Genomic DNA, 17,462 nt, shown 5'->3' with positions numbered 1-17,462 from the left:
AATGAGGGTAAGAATAGGATGATTTGGCAGATGAATGTGTGGCTGAGGAACTGGTGCAAGGGGGCAGGGTTTCAGATTATTGTATCATTGGGATCTCTTTTGGGGAACGTATGACATGTGCAAAAGGGACAGGTCATACCTGAACACGAGGAGGACCAATATACTGGTGGGCAGGTTTACGAGAACAGTAAGAGAGGGATTAAACAAATTTGGCAAGCAGATAGAAAACTGAGTGATAGAGAGGAGGGTGTGACATTTGGTATACAAAGGTAGTGTGGAGAGAGACTATCAGGAAGGATAAGCAGATGATAGGACAAAATTGCAGCCAGTGGGATGAGGGGACAAAAGTCAAAAAGGTTTGCGAATACAGGACTGAAGGTGTTATATTTGAATGCATGCAGTATATTGAATAACATAGATGATCTTGCAGTGCAGTTAAGATTGGCAGGTATAATGTGGGCAACACTGAGCCGTAGCTGATGGAAGATTATAGTTGGGAGCTTAACATCCAAGGATACACATCATATCCAAAGGACAGGCAGCTAGGCAGAAGGGCATGACGTTGTCGGTAAAACATGAAATTAAACCCATAGGAAGAGGTGACAAAGGATTGGAAAAGGTAGATTTGTTGCAGGTACATTTAAGAAACCGCAAGGGTGGAAATACTCTGATGGGAGTTATATACAGGTCTCCAAACAAGGCCAGGATGTGGGCTACAATTTACAATGGGAAAAAGAAAATGTCAAAAGGGCAATGTTACGATAGACATGGGTGATTTCAATATGCTGGTATATTGTAAAAATCAGGTTGGTGTTGATTTTGGATCTCAGGAGAGAATTTGTAGAATACCTATAAGATGGCTTCTTAAAGTGCAGTTTGTGGTTGAGTGCACTAGGGGATCAGATATTCAGGATTGGGCATTGTGTAATGAAGCAGATTTGATTAGGCAGCTCTAGGTAAAAGAACTCTTAGAAGACAGTGATAGTAATATGATAGAATTCACTCTGCGATTTGAGAAGGAGAAGCTAAAGTCAGATGTATCAGTCTAACAGTGGAGTAAAGAGGGAATTACAAAAGCATGTGAGGAGCTGGCCTAAGTTGATTGCAAGTGGACACTAGCAGGGATAATTGCAGAACAGCAATGGCTAGAGTTTCCAGTAGCAATTCAGTAGGCACAGGATAGATACAACATAGTATTCTAAACGAAGGATAATGCAACTGCAGCTGACAAGGGAAATCCATGCCACCATGAAGGGAAAAGAGTGGGCATATAATAAGAGTAAAAAATTAGTGGGAAGTTAGAAGATTAGGAAGTTTTTAAATACCAACAGAAGGCAACTTGAAAATCCATAAAGAAAGAAGAGCTGAAATATGACAATAAGGTAGTTGCAGGACTTAGACAGATTACGAGAATGAGCATAGAAGTTACAAACAGAATACAGTGTCGGGAAGTGTATGGTCATGTACTTTGGTAGAAGAAAAAAGCATAGCAGACTACTTTGTAAACAGTGAGAAAATTCAAACAACTTGTTAGTCTGCTGAACATCAGGCCAGGGTTCAAAGGAGGTTCACGAAAATGATTCTGGGATTGAAAGTCCTGTCATATGAAGAACATTTGTTGGCTGTGGGCCTGTACTCGCTGTAGTTTAGAAGAACGAAGGCGAATCTCATTGAAACCATTGAGCATTGAAAGGCCTAGATAGAGTGGATGTGGAGAGCATGTTTCCTATAGTGGGAGAGTCTAGGATCAGAGGGTACAACATCAGAATAGAAGCACTTCCATTTAGAATGGAGATGAAGAATTTCTTCAGTCAGAAGGTGATGAATCTGTGGAACTTGTTAACAGAGACATAGGCCAGGTCATTTGAGCATATTTAAGGCAAAGGTTGATAGGTTCTTAATTAATCAGGGCGTGAAAGGATACAGGGAGAATGCAGGAGCACGGGGTTGAGAGAGAAATGGATCAGCAATGATCAAAACGTGAAGCAGGCTCAAAAGGCTGAATAACCTTATTCTTATGTCTTATGGTCTAAGATTTCTATATGTAACCCACTCCTGCTTAAACATTTTTCTTCAATGATCAAAATCTTTTGCCAGTTAACATTTCCTTTCCAAACGACAAGTTAAAATGCAACAGGTCAGAAAGCATCTATGAGGGAAGTGAAAAGTCACCAGTTTGGGCAAGACCCTTCATAGGGACCGGAAAGTGGCAGAAGCCAGAATAAAAAGGCAGGGAGGGAGGTGATTAGTGGAAGACAATGATATGAGTAGCTAGGAGGTGACGGGTGGAAGAGGTAAAGGGCTGAACAAGGATCTGATGGGAGAGGACAGTAAACCATAGAATTAAGGGAAGGAGGTGGGGAACCAGAGGGAATTGATAAGCAGGACATGAGGCAATGCAAGGTGTGAAAGGGTCACCAGAACAAGAGAAAGCAGAAAGACGGGAACAAGGAATACAGAGGAAGGAGTTAATGAAAATTAGCAAAATCAATATTGATGCACCCCTGCTAAGCCCCCCTGCCACACAGCAATGTATAGTTGAACCTGAGGAAGCAGCAACAATCCCTGTGATTGAGTAAAGTCCACATGTCTGACACTAACCATGCATATCAAACTGTTGAATTAGCTCATTTTTATTCTTATATAAACGCTATTTGTGACAGATGTCAATTAGAAATCACGTGTTTAACTCATATGTTTTGGTCATGTCCGCTTTTGAAAAAATATTGGAAAGATATTTTTGATATTATCTCTGCGGTACTGAACATCGATTTACAACCCCATCCTATTACCGCAATATTTGGTTTACCGATGATGGACTCACTCCATTTATCTCCTTCCGCCTGTCGAATGATTGCTTTTCTCACTTTGATGGCTAGAAGATCTATTTTGTTGAATTGGAAGGAAATTAATCCTCCCACGGTATTTCATTGGCTTTCTCAAACTATGTTGTGTCTAAATTTAGAAAAAATTATGTGCTGTATTTGATACTTCTATTAAATTTGAAAAGATATGGAGACCATTTATTCAATATTTTCATATGATGTAATATGGCCCTGTGCCAAGCTTATTGGTTTTTTCAGCTTTAATTGTATGTATGTTGAGAGGATCGGAGTTGACGACATGGATGTTTATGTATTCTTGTGAGATACTATAAACAGCCCTTTTTTTTCCTCTTTTTCTTTAGTTTTTTCTCTTTTTTTGCTTTCTTTTTTTCCCCTTAGATATTAGATTAGTAGGTTAGTAACTTTGCATATATTTTTTTTTCTTTTTCTTTTTTTATATATATATATATACATATTATGAAATATCTAGATTTACCTTGTTCATATATATACTATATGGTTCATGTTTTGGGAAAACTTATTTATACTGTAATCATTGCTTATGTATTCCTTCATGTGTAATGGGAATTTGTATGTTTATAATCCCTTTATTAATATATTAACTGTATTTTGTTCATAATATTTTTAATACTAATAAAAAGATTGAAAAAGAAAGAAAGAAAGAAAAGACAAACTGTTGGAGATAAATCATATCCAGTTGAAATGACCAAGTAACAGCTACCAAGTGGGCAAGGGACTCTCGTCCTAACAAGCATCCAACTTGCCTCACCACAAATGTTTATTAGTGGTTCTTCCACCACTTAACCCTGCAAATAGCCAAAGTGCTATACAGTCAGCCCTCCTTATCCACGAGGGATTGGTTCCGGGACCCCTTGCAGATACCAAAAAACGCGGATGCTCAAGTCCCTTATTCAACCTGTCTTAATGCGGTGGATCTTAGGACCCAGCGGAAGCTCAGACCTTATTTAACCTGTCTCAATGTGGTGGACATTAGGACCCAGTGGTAGAGCTCTGAATCTGCAGTGCTCCTGTTCACGAAAATAATCACGATCATGATTGAAAATAAAGTGGAAATAATAAAGCGATTAGAAAGAGTTGAAACGCCATTGGTCACTGGAAAAGCACTAGGCTACAGTCCGTCAACGACTGGAACAATTTTAAAGGATAAAGTGAGAAAGGACCTGCCCCAATGAAAGCTGCAATTATTACTAAGGAACGCAGTGGTTTAATTATTGGGTTTTGGGGTTTTGATCCTCCACATCAACCCAGCAAGGTGGAGAGCACACTCGGGAGCGGTCTGTCATTGGATTGAAGTCAGGAACTTCCATTCCCAAGCCTGGTGCTGAAACATACGTTCTTAAGCGTGTTATATGCACAGAAAGGTAAAATATATACTATATACTAAGCCATACGTTTGACTAACTGACGCTAAATAATACCGGACGTACCTGTTCCGACTTACTTAGTAAAAGAACTCCCGATTTTTTTCAATCCCAATCCACAGTAACCCACGCACATCCTCCCGTATACTTTAAATCATCTCTAGATTACTTATAATACGTAATACAATGTAAATGCTATATAAAATAGTTGTTATACTGCATTGTTTAGGGAATAATGACAAAAAAAAGTCTGTACGTGCTCTAACAACAAGCGCCGGAACAGCACTTCTTGGTTTTCGCGATTGGCTGAATTCGCGGATAAGGAGGGCCGACTATACCTCCATTTACCTCCTCCCTCACCTCCATTCACGGCCCTAAACACTCCTACTACTTGAGGCAACACTTTACCTCTGCATTGGTGAGACATGTCATAAATTGGGGGACCACTTTGTCAAGTACCTATATTCCATCTGCCAAAAACAGAATTTCCTCATAGCCAACCATTTTAATTCTGATTCCTATTCCAACATGTCAGCCCATGGCCTCATCTTGTGCCACTCTCAAGGTGGAAGACCAATACCTCAAATTACACCTGGGAAGCCTCCAACCTGATGGCATGAATATCGATTTCTCCTTACAGTATAAAACGCCCCCCCCCCCTTCTATTCCCCACTCCAGCCTCTTGCCTCTTCTCACCTCCCTATCTCCTCCCCCTGGTGCCCCTCCTTCTTCATTCTCTCTTTATCTATTTTCCTCTATCAGATTCTTTCTTCTCCAGCCCTTTATCTTTCTCACCAATCACCTTCTAGCTATCCTCCTTCCCCTCCCCCACCTTTTTTATTCCGGCGTCTTCCCCCTTCCTTTCCAATTGTGAAAGAGGGTCTAGGTCCGAAACGTCAACCATTTATTCGTTTCCACAGATGCTGCCTGACTTGCTAAGTTTCCCCAGCATACTTTTTAGTTGCTTTCTTTTGATGTTGCCTCAGTACTTTGATAGCTTTCCTCCTTCCCAGAATCCTCACACCCTCCATGCCTGGAATCCCACTAACATCAAATAGATGATCACATGTTGATGTGGCTTTCAGTGTTAAAGGCTCCAGTCACAAAGTTTTAAGGTTCAAACATACAAAACTGAGGCTTCTAGGTAAACAGGTCCAAATTTCACCTGTTTCACCTGTCAAATCATGGCTCTGTACTTCCCAGTAGCTTTTAGCCTCACTTTTGGTTGAGCTCAATTCCACTATTATCACCTTACAGTACCCTCAACCAAAGGGAAAAAAAACTTATTTTAGCTGAAATCAGTTTGCCACTACTCTTTTTGAACATGAATCACATAACTGAAAATGGTGGAGTAAAGGAAATTAGGTTGCATGAGATTGCAGAGATACAAGGGGAAAAGAGATAAGGGCTAAGCTCCTGAGGGATATCAGCACAAAACTTTTAATTACAGTTTTATACCAGTAACAAAAGTATTTCCTCTAGATCTATTCAAATATGAAAGCAACATACTTTCATTATAGCAGAAATATTGTTTGATTGTGAAAATGTAACACATTTTTCCTCAGTTGTTAAAAAAAACAATTGACAGCTAGAATAAAATTAGGTACTCAAGTTTGGGAATACTGTTAACAATTTGGTTTTGAGTTAAGTACAAAGGAAATTGAAGAAACTCTAGGAACAATTTTTTAATCCATCTTAGACACAGGATGACGATGGAGCACTGGAGGATTCCAAGATTTACTTGGAAGGGAAGATGATCGCAAGTAACATTTTGATCAGAATAAATGACCCTTTTCAAGTATGTTAAGGGAAAAATAAAATCAAGAATCAGATCCACAAGTCTCTGAAGGTAGCTAAACAAAAGCTTGTGGGGTCCTTGATATTAACTGAATGCAATACAAAAGTAAAGTTTGCTAAACCTATTTAAACCTCTGGTCAGTCTCAATTTGAAGTGTTTCAACTCAGGGACCAGTACTTGAGAAGAGCTACATCACTGCAATGGTATTCACATCTTTAAATATATGCCATCCACTTTAACAAAATGGCTCACCCACACAACCCAATAATAATAAATTCTCTGGTCTGTGGATAGGGTACATGACCACTTCAAGAAACAATGCCTTGAACAGTGTGTAATTGTGGGGAAAAAATTGTGGGAGGGAGGTGGTGAAGGAAAAATGGTATTACAAAAGCTGGTATTAGTTCTGTGACACAAATGCCTTTTCTGAAATAATTTGTAAACAGTATCTGTTATGATAAAAAATGTAAAGCATATTATAAAGCACTTCAAATTACTAAGATGCCAAAAATGTATTTCTGTGTCTGACATATTGACAAGATATCAAGTAAAGGAGAAGAAACTCAAATCCACACCCATGACACATATCCAACATCTCATTAAGATAATTTTTTTTAATACCTATGGTCTTATGTTTAGCTAGGGCACAAGTTGAAGATCTATGAAAGCATGAAGAAAGTGTATGAGAGGAAATGACAGAAGCAGGAGTAATGACTTAGGATTGTGCCTTAAAATGCTACTGCTAGTATTTGAGAGTGAACATCTGTAACATGGATTTCTTCTGAAGACATTGTTTATCTTAATGATATCTTTACTTTAACCTTTACATTTTAAGTCAAAATGTGGTCTAAGCCTCCCTACAATCTGAAAAGCAAATCTATCAGCAGCAGTCAGCTCTTTGTTAAAAAAGAAAAATATATCAACATACTTCACAGAAAGCAAAAGTCAGAGGCTGACAGGTGTTAACAAGTTGTTGATAAAAAAAGTAACTTTCACATATTTAAAACTTAAAATATACAGTCAAATAACTCAAGCAGGAAGAAAAATACCTGGGATGATGCTTGTTGATTTGTTTTGCTCCTTTGTACAGCTGGCACCTGATTCAAAACAGAAAAACACATGAGGAATAACAAATACAAAAAATAGGAGGCAGGCTCTACCATTCATCATAACTATGGCTGATCTATCTCTGTTCCATTTCCTTGAACGTTTCCATAACTCTATCACTTTTAATATTCACCAATCTTGATTTCGCATAAACTTGCTGCTCGCTACAGCCTCCTGAATATACCATTCCAAAGACTAATCACTCACCAAAAGGAAAAGTTATGGCTCACTTCAATCCCAACTGGCCTACCTCCTACTCTGAGAATGTAATCCTTGTTTCTGGGCGCAATTAGGGGGAAAATTCTTCCTGCATTTTGTTTATCAAGTTTTATAAATTTAAGTTTCAACAAAAATTCCTTTCACTCAAGAACCTCTGAAAGACTAAGGGCCCCAAGTCCACCCAATCTCTTCTCGTGCAGAAAACTAGTCATTCCTAGATTTGGTCCAGAAAACTTCAAATAAAACTACAGTACATTTTTCATTTTTTTCCTAAGGTAAACTGACCAAAATTGAGGTAGTCTTATCTAGGCCGTGTGTATGACTTGGAAGACATCCTGTATTCCAATGGACAACACACCACATGCTTTTTTTTTCTAATCATTTACTACAACTTCATACTGGCATTCAATAACTTGTGCCCAGGGACATCTCAGCCTCCTCTGAACATTAATATCACCAATCTCTTTCTCCATTAAAAACACTGCACACAGTGCAGCAAAATGAATAGTCTCACATCTTTCCCCACAATATGTTGCCTACTCATTCCATTTGTCTTACCCTGTAAAGCTTCTCTATATACAATCCCACCTTGTTTTATACTGTCAGCAAACATGCAAATGTGACATTTGGTCACCTCAACCAAGTTATTCATGCAGATCATGAAATGCTGAGCCCATGCATTAATCCTGGCTATATCCCACTGATCAGAGCCTACAGAGAATGATCCATTTACTCTCATTGATGCTTTATGTCTGATTATGAATTCTCAACCCACCTTAGTACATCACCACAAACACTGTGCTTTTTGACCATCCTCTTCTGTCCAACCTGAAAGGAAGCTTTCTGAAAATTTATATATATTATATTCCACATGCTCCCTCTTAGTCAAAGAAACATGTCTAAACTTTTACCGTTTCAGCTGGACCTGATGCATTTTGCACACTTGTTGCCATGTCTGTTTTCGAATCTGATTCCACCAAGTCAGATCCTTCCATCTCATGTACCGTTTCCTTCAGTAAATCTTCTTGATCAGCTTCATTCTCTGATTCGCTAATGCAGAGCCCCTCAACCACACCTCCTTCATCAAGTTCCACATCGCTTTCAACAACTGTAATTGCTTCTTGTGAATCTTCCTTTTTTTCTTCAGATTTAATTTCCAGTTCACTATCTCCCTCAGAGTTATCCTTCTTGATTGCTTTTGAAGGTGAACCCTCTGAGGTTGCCTGCTCTCCTTTATCTCCATCAGCTTTTGGAGAGCTCCTAGATTTGCTTGGTACTTTCTTCTTAAAAGGACTGCGGGAACGTCGTCTTCTTCTGGGAGCGAAGCAAATAATATAAAATAATAATATTTAGCTCTGGGTAAATCAAATCGATGGCAGACAATCTATGAGCTAAAATAAACTGGCCCCAAACTCACATTAGTCGAAGTTTTTTTCAGCATATGGAAAACAAAATTTGGTCCAAAATATTTTGGAGGTTGATGAGGGAGAGTAAGTTAAATTCATATACTCCATCTGACTTGCCTTCCCTTTTATGGACCTCTCTTCTCCAGATTCCACCCATTGCCCTCCCTCAAGTCCTGCTACTTCAGACTGAATTACTGTATTGCTTTATTTCTCTGTTCTAATAAAGGGTCTTTGATCTGAAACTTCAACTACCGTAGATTCCGCACTACAGAGCGCACCTGATTAAAAGCCGCAGGCTCTAATTTTAGAAAGAAAATCAATTTTGTACTTGTACAAGCCGCACCGGATTTTAAGCCGCAGGTGTCCCACGTTGTAATATGAGATATTTACACAGAAAGATATTACACGTGAGGATTTTTTAACTTTTAATTAAATCCGTATGGTAACATAAACAAATACATATTGCAAATGCTTTTTTTCGAATCATGCCTGTAACACGGCTACTTTTAAATATACATACGTATCGGTAACACACAAATTACGTTGCGTATACTTTTTTACTGAACAGTGCACGAACAACATTCCAATATCTCCTAACGACTGGTAAAAAAAATATATACTGCAGCCTACCAGGAAAAGTTATTGATCGCCTTTAACTTAAAAGCAGCGTTCTCGCGCGGGTCTAATGCGCTCGCCCCTTCCTTTCCGTTTATCGCAAACCGGTATTTTCCCCACAAGACGCGGTGAAACCGGATGTGACGTCATAGCATCCCGGGATGTAGTACAGAAAACAAATATACTTAAAACACTTCTAACTTTAACTAGAAAATACTAACAAATGAATTACTAAGCGAAAATATTATAAACTAAATAACTGCCATAAAGGCAGCACAATGCTTTTCTTCGAGTGTTTTCCATGTTGATGAGGGTGAGTACAAATGACTGATTTACAATAATTTAATTGTGAAAGTGCGCTTGATTTATCGTACAATTTCATTGGACCTCTGTGAACTACTCATCAATTTTATTGGTCTACTGTTACGAGGCAAAATGTTTTTGGCGGCATGAAAAAAAACCATGCATTAGCCGCACCGTAGTAAAGGCCGCAGTGTTCAAAGCTGTTCAGAGCGTGGGAAAAAAGTAGCGGCTTATAATCCGGTATCTACGGTAGTTTCTCTCTCGTTACCCATGCTACAGACATTGCTTGCCTGGCTGAGTTCCTGGATTCTATTTCCATGGCAAACCTGGCCTGCCCCCATTGCCTGTGTCCAACACATCCTTCTCAGAGCTTCTCTGCAACTTAAAACCATTGTGTTTCCTGTCATAACAACATCGTCAGTTGAGGGGCTATGATAGACAGACCATGCTGGTATTGCCAACTGTGTGCATATTCCAAGAATGAATAAATCTGAAGATACAATGCATAAAGAATGTGACTTTTCATTAATTGTCTCCAAGCCCTTGACCATTTATGGAAATAGGCACATTCCTTTCTACCTTTCAAAATAACCCAAAGAAAAGGGCCTAAGTGACTGTCAAATACATTATAATAATACACTATGACTATGACTAATACACATTAACTATGAGCCTATTTACCTATCTGCTTTATCCTGGTCCTTCAACACTTCTTGAACCTTAATGCTTGGTTTCTGAAAGAAACAGTAAAAATTATTACAATATCAGGAATACTATAGAAAACTCACTGGTTCAGAGGATCATGGCTGTTTAAAGGGTCTCATGTTCCATACATACCAAAGTTATATAGCTGACTATAAAGGACTAAGACCATTTACCCCTTGAGCCCAATTACTGCTATTTCTCTAATTATTTTATTGCTTTACTAAAATGACTCCATATTTTATTCTATGCCCAACTAGTAGAAATAGCAATATAGCAGATAAATATTTGAAAACTTCAAATGACTCATTAAATGTCTCAATTCCAGGAAATTGAATGCTAACTTGTGGAACCTCTTAGGATAATTTAACCTTTACAAACGAAGGTAAAATCTATGCTGCATGGTAAATCTATGCTGCATCCTTGGAAAGAAAAAACACCTTCTAAAGGAACATTGTTTAGAATTGCAACAAGGATTCTCATGTGTACATTTCCATTTTCATTGATGACAAAGCAGCCAGTGAAAACAAGGGCAAAGAACTTTGAACACTTTAATAGCAAATAAAAAGATTTATTTTCCTTGGAAAGAGGATTCAAAGTACTCAGCAGAAAGATCTTTTATACCCAGAGATTATTACCCGCAAAAGGTGTTGTCACCAGCAAACATTGTTCCCTTTGCTAAATTCAGAATGGAATTGTTCGATTGATATTTTATCTTTAAAAACCCCCATCCCCTTGCCTCTGATATTTCAATGCCTCAGGAGAGAAAAATGCGGTACTTTTTTAAAAAACTTCTTTTCCCCTCCCACCATCCAGTAATCCAAACAAATGTTAACACGTGACAGTGATACATTTGTGCCTCTTAAAGATCAGCAAAGCAACTGCATTTGGTATTTAAGGCTGCCTCCTACACGTTGTAGAAGCAGAATAGAGATTGAGTGACTGCTTTGTAACCAGCCAAATCATCTCTTTTTTAATTCATGCAACATACACGTCAGTTATGATAAACCAATATCCAAATAGGCTTGACTTGGTAGTGGAAAAAGCACATCACCTTACATGGTCTGAACATCAAGTCTCATCTTAGAAGTGGCCCATATAGTTAATATAAAGACCAATGTTTTATTCTGTCAACTACCTCACTGATAAGTTTAGATATTAAGACTTCCAGTAAAACGACTTAAGTTCATTTGCTAATTCAACTGCTTAATGGACAATGTAAAGCCTTAAGGGAGAATAACTACTGTAATTACCTAGAATGGTAGAAACTAGCAGGTATTTTTCTTTCAATTTTCACAATAAGATATTGTTTGCAAAGGTAACATTTATTGCCTATCCCTAAATGCCTTTGAGAATATGGTCACAAGTCATTTACTAGAACCACTGAAACCCTTCTGGTAATGATATTTGTCACTGTTTGGTTTGCAGTTCCAAAATATAGATCCACGAAAATGAAGGACCAGCAATATATTTCCAAGACACAAACACAAGTAATTTTGCCGATGCTGAAAATACAAACATACACAAAATGCTGTCCTGAAATGTCAACTCTTTTTTCCTTTCCAGAGATGCTGCCTAACCTGCTGAGTTCCTCCAGCATTTTGTGTTATTCTTTTAATTCCAAGTCAGGTGCTCCCAAGCTTTTGTAGCTGTAGTTCTTCCTGATGGTAAAGGTTTGGGAAATGCTCTATGAGTAGGCCATTGTGGAATAGGGTAGGGTATCATTTAAGCAAGTGTAAGGTACGCCATTACATTTGTGCTTTGGGTCATCAAAATGCTACTAGTTACATGACTACTAGCTTCTGCCCTGCTCTTGAAGGCATACAAGTCTGAGATCACCACTGCCTAAACAATGTCAGCAAGCGAACAACAAGGGATGAACTACATCATATTCTGGAAGAACCTTAATTGAAATTGCATAATATGCAATCACTAGCTGCCATATTTTTGGTTTCAGAATCATAATCAACGAAGCTGCTGAAGGCAATTCAGTCCAGAACACTGCCACATGTTGGATTGGGGAATAGTTATTTTTCTTGTAGTTTCTTTAAACTTTCCCATTTTTGCTTGTATCTTTAAATAATCACTAATATACATATAATTGTTCAGTAAATTTCCAGTAATTACAGTACAGTTGCTTCTGTATTTTTCTTAGTTTTCAATAGCAGTTGTCTTGCTTTTATAGGTTAATATTTATCACTGCAATTTGCTGTTATCTCTGCTCTGGTATGAGACGATCACAACTACTTTGTAGTCTGGACTTTTCTTTGTTACCCGAACACTACTTCTTGTTACAGGAGCCAAATATTTAATAAAATGGCTACAAGCAACAAGTTTCATGCCTCATTCTTGACTTTCGATGAACCTTTGGATTGCATATCATGAGAATCAAACACCCGAGATACACTTGTAGTTATGTCTTGGGATGGGATTAAATTCACAAGGAAATCAATTTTAACCAGCTGAATGCCAACAACCACAAGTTACAATGATTCCTCAACTAAAGGAGTTACCCACCACCTCAACTCTATAACTTATTTCTTCAAGTGATGATGATCTTTGTGGCCAAGCAAGCCTGGTAATTTTCCACATTATCAGGTAGATGACAATGCTGTAACTGTACTATTGAATCTTTGATTATGCAACGAAATGGCATTTAATTTTAGATCTGCCTGGTGCTGCTCTTGCTCTGCATTCCTTATTGAACTCTGGTTTCCCATAAGTGAAAGCTTTGCCAGACCATGTAGTTTATAAATTGTGGTTGAATTCACTTCTGAATGCCTAGTTTTGAAAGACTGTATTTGTTCTTAATAAATGCAAGTTAATACAAAAGTAGTGCCTTGTAACTGAAATGGAGAGGGTCCACCTGTTAGTTTGTTCAGTGTCAATATAGATATCGGCCAGGTCGGTTAAATAGTAGTGGTTGCCAATCATTCCTGGCAATAGGCATTGCACATTCTGTGTCTTTGGTACTTTAAGTCCATCTTCCAAGTGTTGATCAACATGGCAGAACAATGATTCATCATAAAAGTATACTGTAGTTGACAATAAGGAAACTTCCTTACACGTTTGACCCAAATGAAATTAAATATCATGCAATATTTTAAAAGCTCAATGTCAGAATTAGAAAGCAGCAGCAAACTATGCATTTACCTAAGTATATTGGGAAATAAATCAGAACAGTTTGAATCTGTGATGAAAACTACAGGCTAACAGACTTGTTTCCTTTCACTGCATCTTCAAGTGTTCTTTAACATTTTCTAGTTCTTATATTACCAGCCTTCATTATTAACTCAGTCTGCCAAGATGACACCAGATTAACAGAATATGACAATTTTTTTTTCTTCAGTCATAGATTCATAGTGAATGAAAAGATATCTAAACCTTTCCTATCCAGGTATCCTTTAAATGTTGATAAGGTACTTATCACAACCAATTCCATCTGTAGTACTTTGCTTTTGAAAAAGTCAAAATACTAAATATTTAGAGAATGATCACTTAAAAAAGAAAAAGGACATACCACCATATAATCGTAGGAAGCTACAGAGAATTTTATGGACAATTAATTACTTTTTTAATATTTCCAGTTGTCATAGAGAAATACAATTAGGGTATTCCTTACCTTCAGTACAAGAGTTCTGTATTTCTGAGATGCATCCACAGTTACCTTTCTACCTCGAAATATTAGAGGTTTTTTCTTGTAGTGTTTCACCATTTCTAACATACATTTTCTTGACTCCATTTCCAGAAAGGCCTATTGGTTACAACATTTATATAGTTAAGGAGAAAGTTGATGCAAAATTGACCATAACATTGATATTACAATCCACAATATGTTAGGATAATTGTATACTATATATCCATGGTCCCAACGTTTCAACTACTGATAAGTTCTTTTTCCCTTGCTCCTCCTTTGGTCATGGACATTATAAACATTACAGTAAATTCTCACAGCCGGTATACCAAATAATTAATTGCAACCCTTGCCTTCTTTAAACACCAAAAATACTTTTAATGATACCTGGTTCCTCAGTCTCATCACAATGTAGTTAAGTACTTTCCCAAAGCTGGTGCCCATTTTCACAACATCAGCATCCGAATACCCAGAGGGAGGAAGGTTCTGGAGAAGCGCCACCCTGCCACCACTTTCTTGTTTTTGTTTCTGGAAAGAAGAGCAATTTTAAAGAAAGAGCTGCTTAAATGCCAAATTTTCAATTTTAAAATCATTTTTCTAATGAAGTCATGCAGGGTAGAACTTTCTCCCCAAATATATTACTCTGATGGATTCTAACACTTCTGCCAAAATGCTTAGCCCCAAATGCAGACATAAATGTTACAACTGGTAGTCAGAAGAAGCAGCAAAAGAAACACCAACAGCAAGACTTAACACTTTTTAAAAAAAGACTCAAATGCAAAAAACAATAACTGAAACATTCACCGATAGTTCATTTCAATTACCTTCAAATCAATCTCTTTGTATTTGAGAGATATATCCACTCGAACCTTCTTGCCATAAAGAATTGCTGGATTCATACTGTAATAGGCGACTGCTGCTTGAGCTTGTCCACTTGTGGCCATTTGTACAAATCCCTAATGTTTTGAGTTTAAACAAAAAAAATTCAATTAATGTTTGTGACCATTACAAATGTCAAGCTATGGATCTCATTGGTGGTAGGAATTGTTTTTAAAAACTACTTCATTCTCAGAAAGTCAAATTTAATTGTATACTCAAAGCTTCACATACAAATTTACTTTTAGAAACTGTTTAACAAGAGTCAGATTATTATCGCCAAATTGCATACGGGTTAATTTGATATCACCAAATTCCCTTTACTCACCTCGCTCTTTGTATTTAAAAGCAAGTACTTTGCAATAGGTCCAAATGGTTGAGCAAGTTTGAGAATGTCTTTCACTTTGCATTTTCCTTTGGGCAATTCTGTCATATGAAGTACTCTGCCAGGTTCATTCACTGCCTTTTGAAAGGAAAGATAATTTAATGGCATGTTTCAACAACCAAATATTTCATTGAAAAGTAAATGGCATTATCATTTCGTGTACTTAACTCTTAAGCTGATCACAAGTGTAATGAATATTATTGTTTTAAATTTATTTAGAATTCAAGAGTAATGAACTCACAACCCCAGTCAAATCTGAAGCAGCTAACAGGTGGCACTTAAGGAAAAGATGAAAGACAAAAACAATCTAAAAGGTGTGTTAAATAAAACAGGAGGAAGGATGGAAATAGCTTGTAAGGAGCAACAAGGATCAAATGGACCAAATAGTTTGTTTCTCAACAGAAAATAGAAAGTAGTAATAATTCGAGCACAAAAAAATTATGGAACCTACTTACATATTAATTCACCAGAATACATTTCAGAAGAGTAAACTATTACCAGAAAGCAGTAACTATCAAATTTATTCCACTTTAGCTCAATCTAAAATGGAATATTTTTTTCAAACCCAGATGAAAGAACCAAATTGAAAATATAAACAGTGTAATTTTTTTTCATAATGTAATGAGATGAAAACAAACCATGTTTCGCTTGTTCTGGATTTGACCTTTTCTGTTGCCTGAGAAAACAAAAACACATCATGAGCTCCCAGCAAGTGACATTCTATCATATTTTACTACACTTGTCTGCTGCATGCAGATCAAGTGAAAATACAACAGAACTACAAATACAGAAAAAAATGGCGAATTCATTTTATGAAAGAAACCATATAAAAGATCCCAGATGTCTGTGTCATTTTAATTTACTGCATACGATAAATTGAAGGATAAAAGATAGGCAACTCCATGTGAAAATTACTTTTTACTTAAAGACAATTAAGTGTTCTAAATTAGCAAATGATATCAGAAAAGTTAATAACAAGATGAACACAAGAAAAACAATCACTGTGATTTGCAAACAGAAAGGCACACAGGATAATCTTATTCTGACCTCCGTGAGGGTCCCGTGCATCCAACTGTCTGATGACTGCGAGGATTGCAGACGCAGCATCTGGAGCAAGATTGGACTGTCGAGCAGGATTGTTCCTACATTTGACCCAAAGGGAAAGCAAGTTGAGTATTCATGTACAATCAATATACTAATTACTAGCCACAACTCATCACTTCCTATGTGATAAGCAATATAAATCAAATAAAGGATCTATCCGTGTGTGCATGTGCACAATCAGCAGCTGTGCATGTGCACAATCTCTGAACAGCAAACCTGGGAGCCTAAAAGACACTTTTATAAAGATTAGGCTGCACCCAACCAGTAGTTTGGTGAAACAGATCCAACTGTATGCAGTTTTACCACATCCTACGCTATATTCAAAATAAGCACCACTCAAACTTAGCACTCCTTACCTAAATATCACTGAAGCAATTTAGACATACCTTGTAGATGGTACATCTTCTGGAACCCATTGAGGGTAACTAGAAATAAGACAAAAATTCTCATTATATACTTCCAAAAAGCAGTCCCTGAATTCAAGCAATTGTTACTCAATAAAAGTAAGTGCAAATGAAGAGAGCTAAAATTCCTAACTGCAATTTGGCTCATCAATAACACCGCCAAAAGTTATCTTGGTTATCTTCAGGGATTATGTGCTCAAAAAGCATGTATACAGAGAAAATTTAAGGGAAAAGGGCAGGGAGGAGGTGGGTAACTTGCTTTAGAATTATCTAATTGAATAAATCTTAAGTATTGAAATATTAAGTATAAATACTTAATACTCCCTTCATTTTTATAAATACTTAATACAACTGACACAAGAATGAGGAGCAATATTTTTGGAAGAGAACAAAATAAATAGACTAAGTGGGCTGGATGATAATGAAACCCAGGATAGCGACCAATGACTACAACCATATTCTCATTTTCACCCAAAGGAATCTCCACAGAATATTCTAAACTATCAAGGATGCTGAGTAGGCAAGGTTCACTGAAAAACAGGAAATGATCTTCTTTTAATAATATTTTCCTTCATCTGTTGACTGCTGGGTACTTTGTGGAAATGTTCACTGCTAATATATTCCTGCACCCTTTATCCTCCTATGATCTAATCCCTTCCAACCAAATTATATCCATCCAAG

The 17,462-nt window shown here is 37.2% G+C and overlaps 1 protein-coding gene across 7 annotated transcripts in view; it reads right to left on the bottom strand.

The window, feature by feature from the left end:
* LOC140739471 (matrin-3-like) overlaps positions 1-17,462 on the bottom strand; it is a 42,634-nt gene that overhangs the window by 11,161 nt on the left and 14,011 nt on the right. For 6 of the 7 annotated variants that reach the window (XM_073067800.1, XM_073067802.1, XM_073067799.1 and 3 more), the window contains exons 4-13: positions 16,764-16,802; positions 16,321-16,415; positions 15,912-15,949; positions 15,217-15,351; positions 14,837-14,968; positions 14,400-14,540; positions 14,001-14,132; positions 10,358-10,410; positions 8,264-8,666; positions 7,076-7,123 (exon numbers count right to left, since the gene is read on the bottom strand). In XM_073067800.1, the coding sequence (XP_072923901.1) occupies positions 7,076-7,123; positions 8,264-8,666; positions 10,358-10,410; positions 14,001-14,132; positions 14,400-14,540; positions 14,837-14,968; positions 15,217-15,351; positions 15,912-15,949; positions 16,321-16,415; positions 16,764-16,802 (1,216 nt within the window). The remainder of the gene's footprint in view (positions 1-7,075; positions 7,124-8,263; positions 8,667-10,357; positions 10,411-14,000; positions 14,133-14,399; positions 14,541-14,836; positions 14,969-15,216; positions 15,352-15,911; positions 15,950-16,320; positions 16,416-16,763; positions 16,803-17,462) is intronic. The other variant, XM_073067798.1, reaches the window with a different exon arrangement.

The sequence above is a fragment of the Hemitrygon akajei genome, chromosome 15, assembly GCF_048418815.1.
Source record: "Hemitrygon akajei chromosome 15, sHemAka1.3, whole genome shotgun sequence".
In the NCBI taxonomy this organism is placed as follows: Eukaryota; Metazoa; Chordata; class Chondrichthyes; order Myliobatiformes; family Dasyatidae; genus Hemitrygon; species Hemitrygon akajei.
This window is presented reverse-complemented; position numbering and strand designations above follow the sequence as displayed.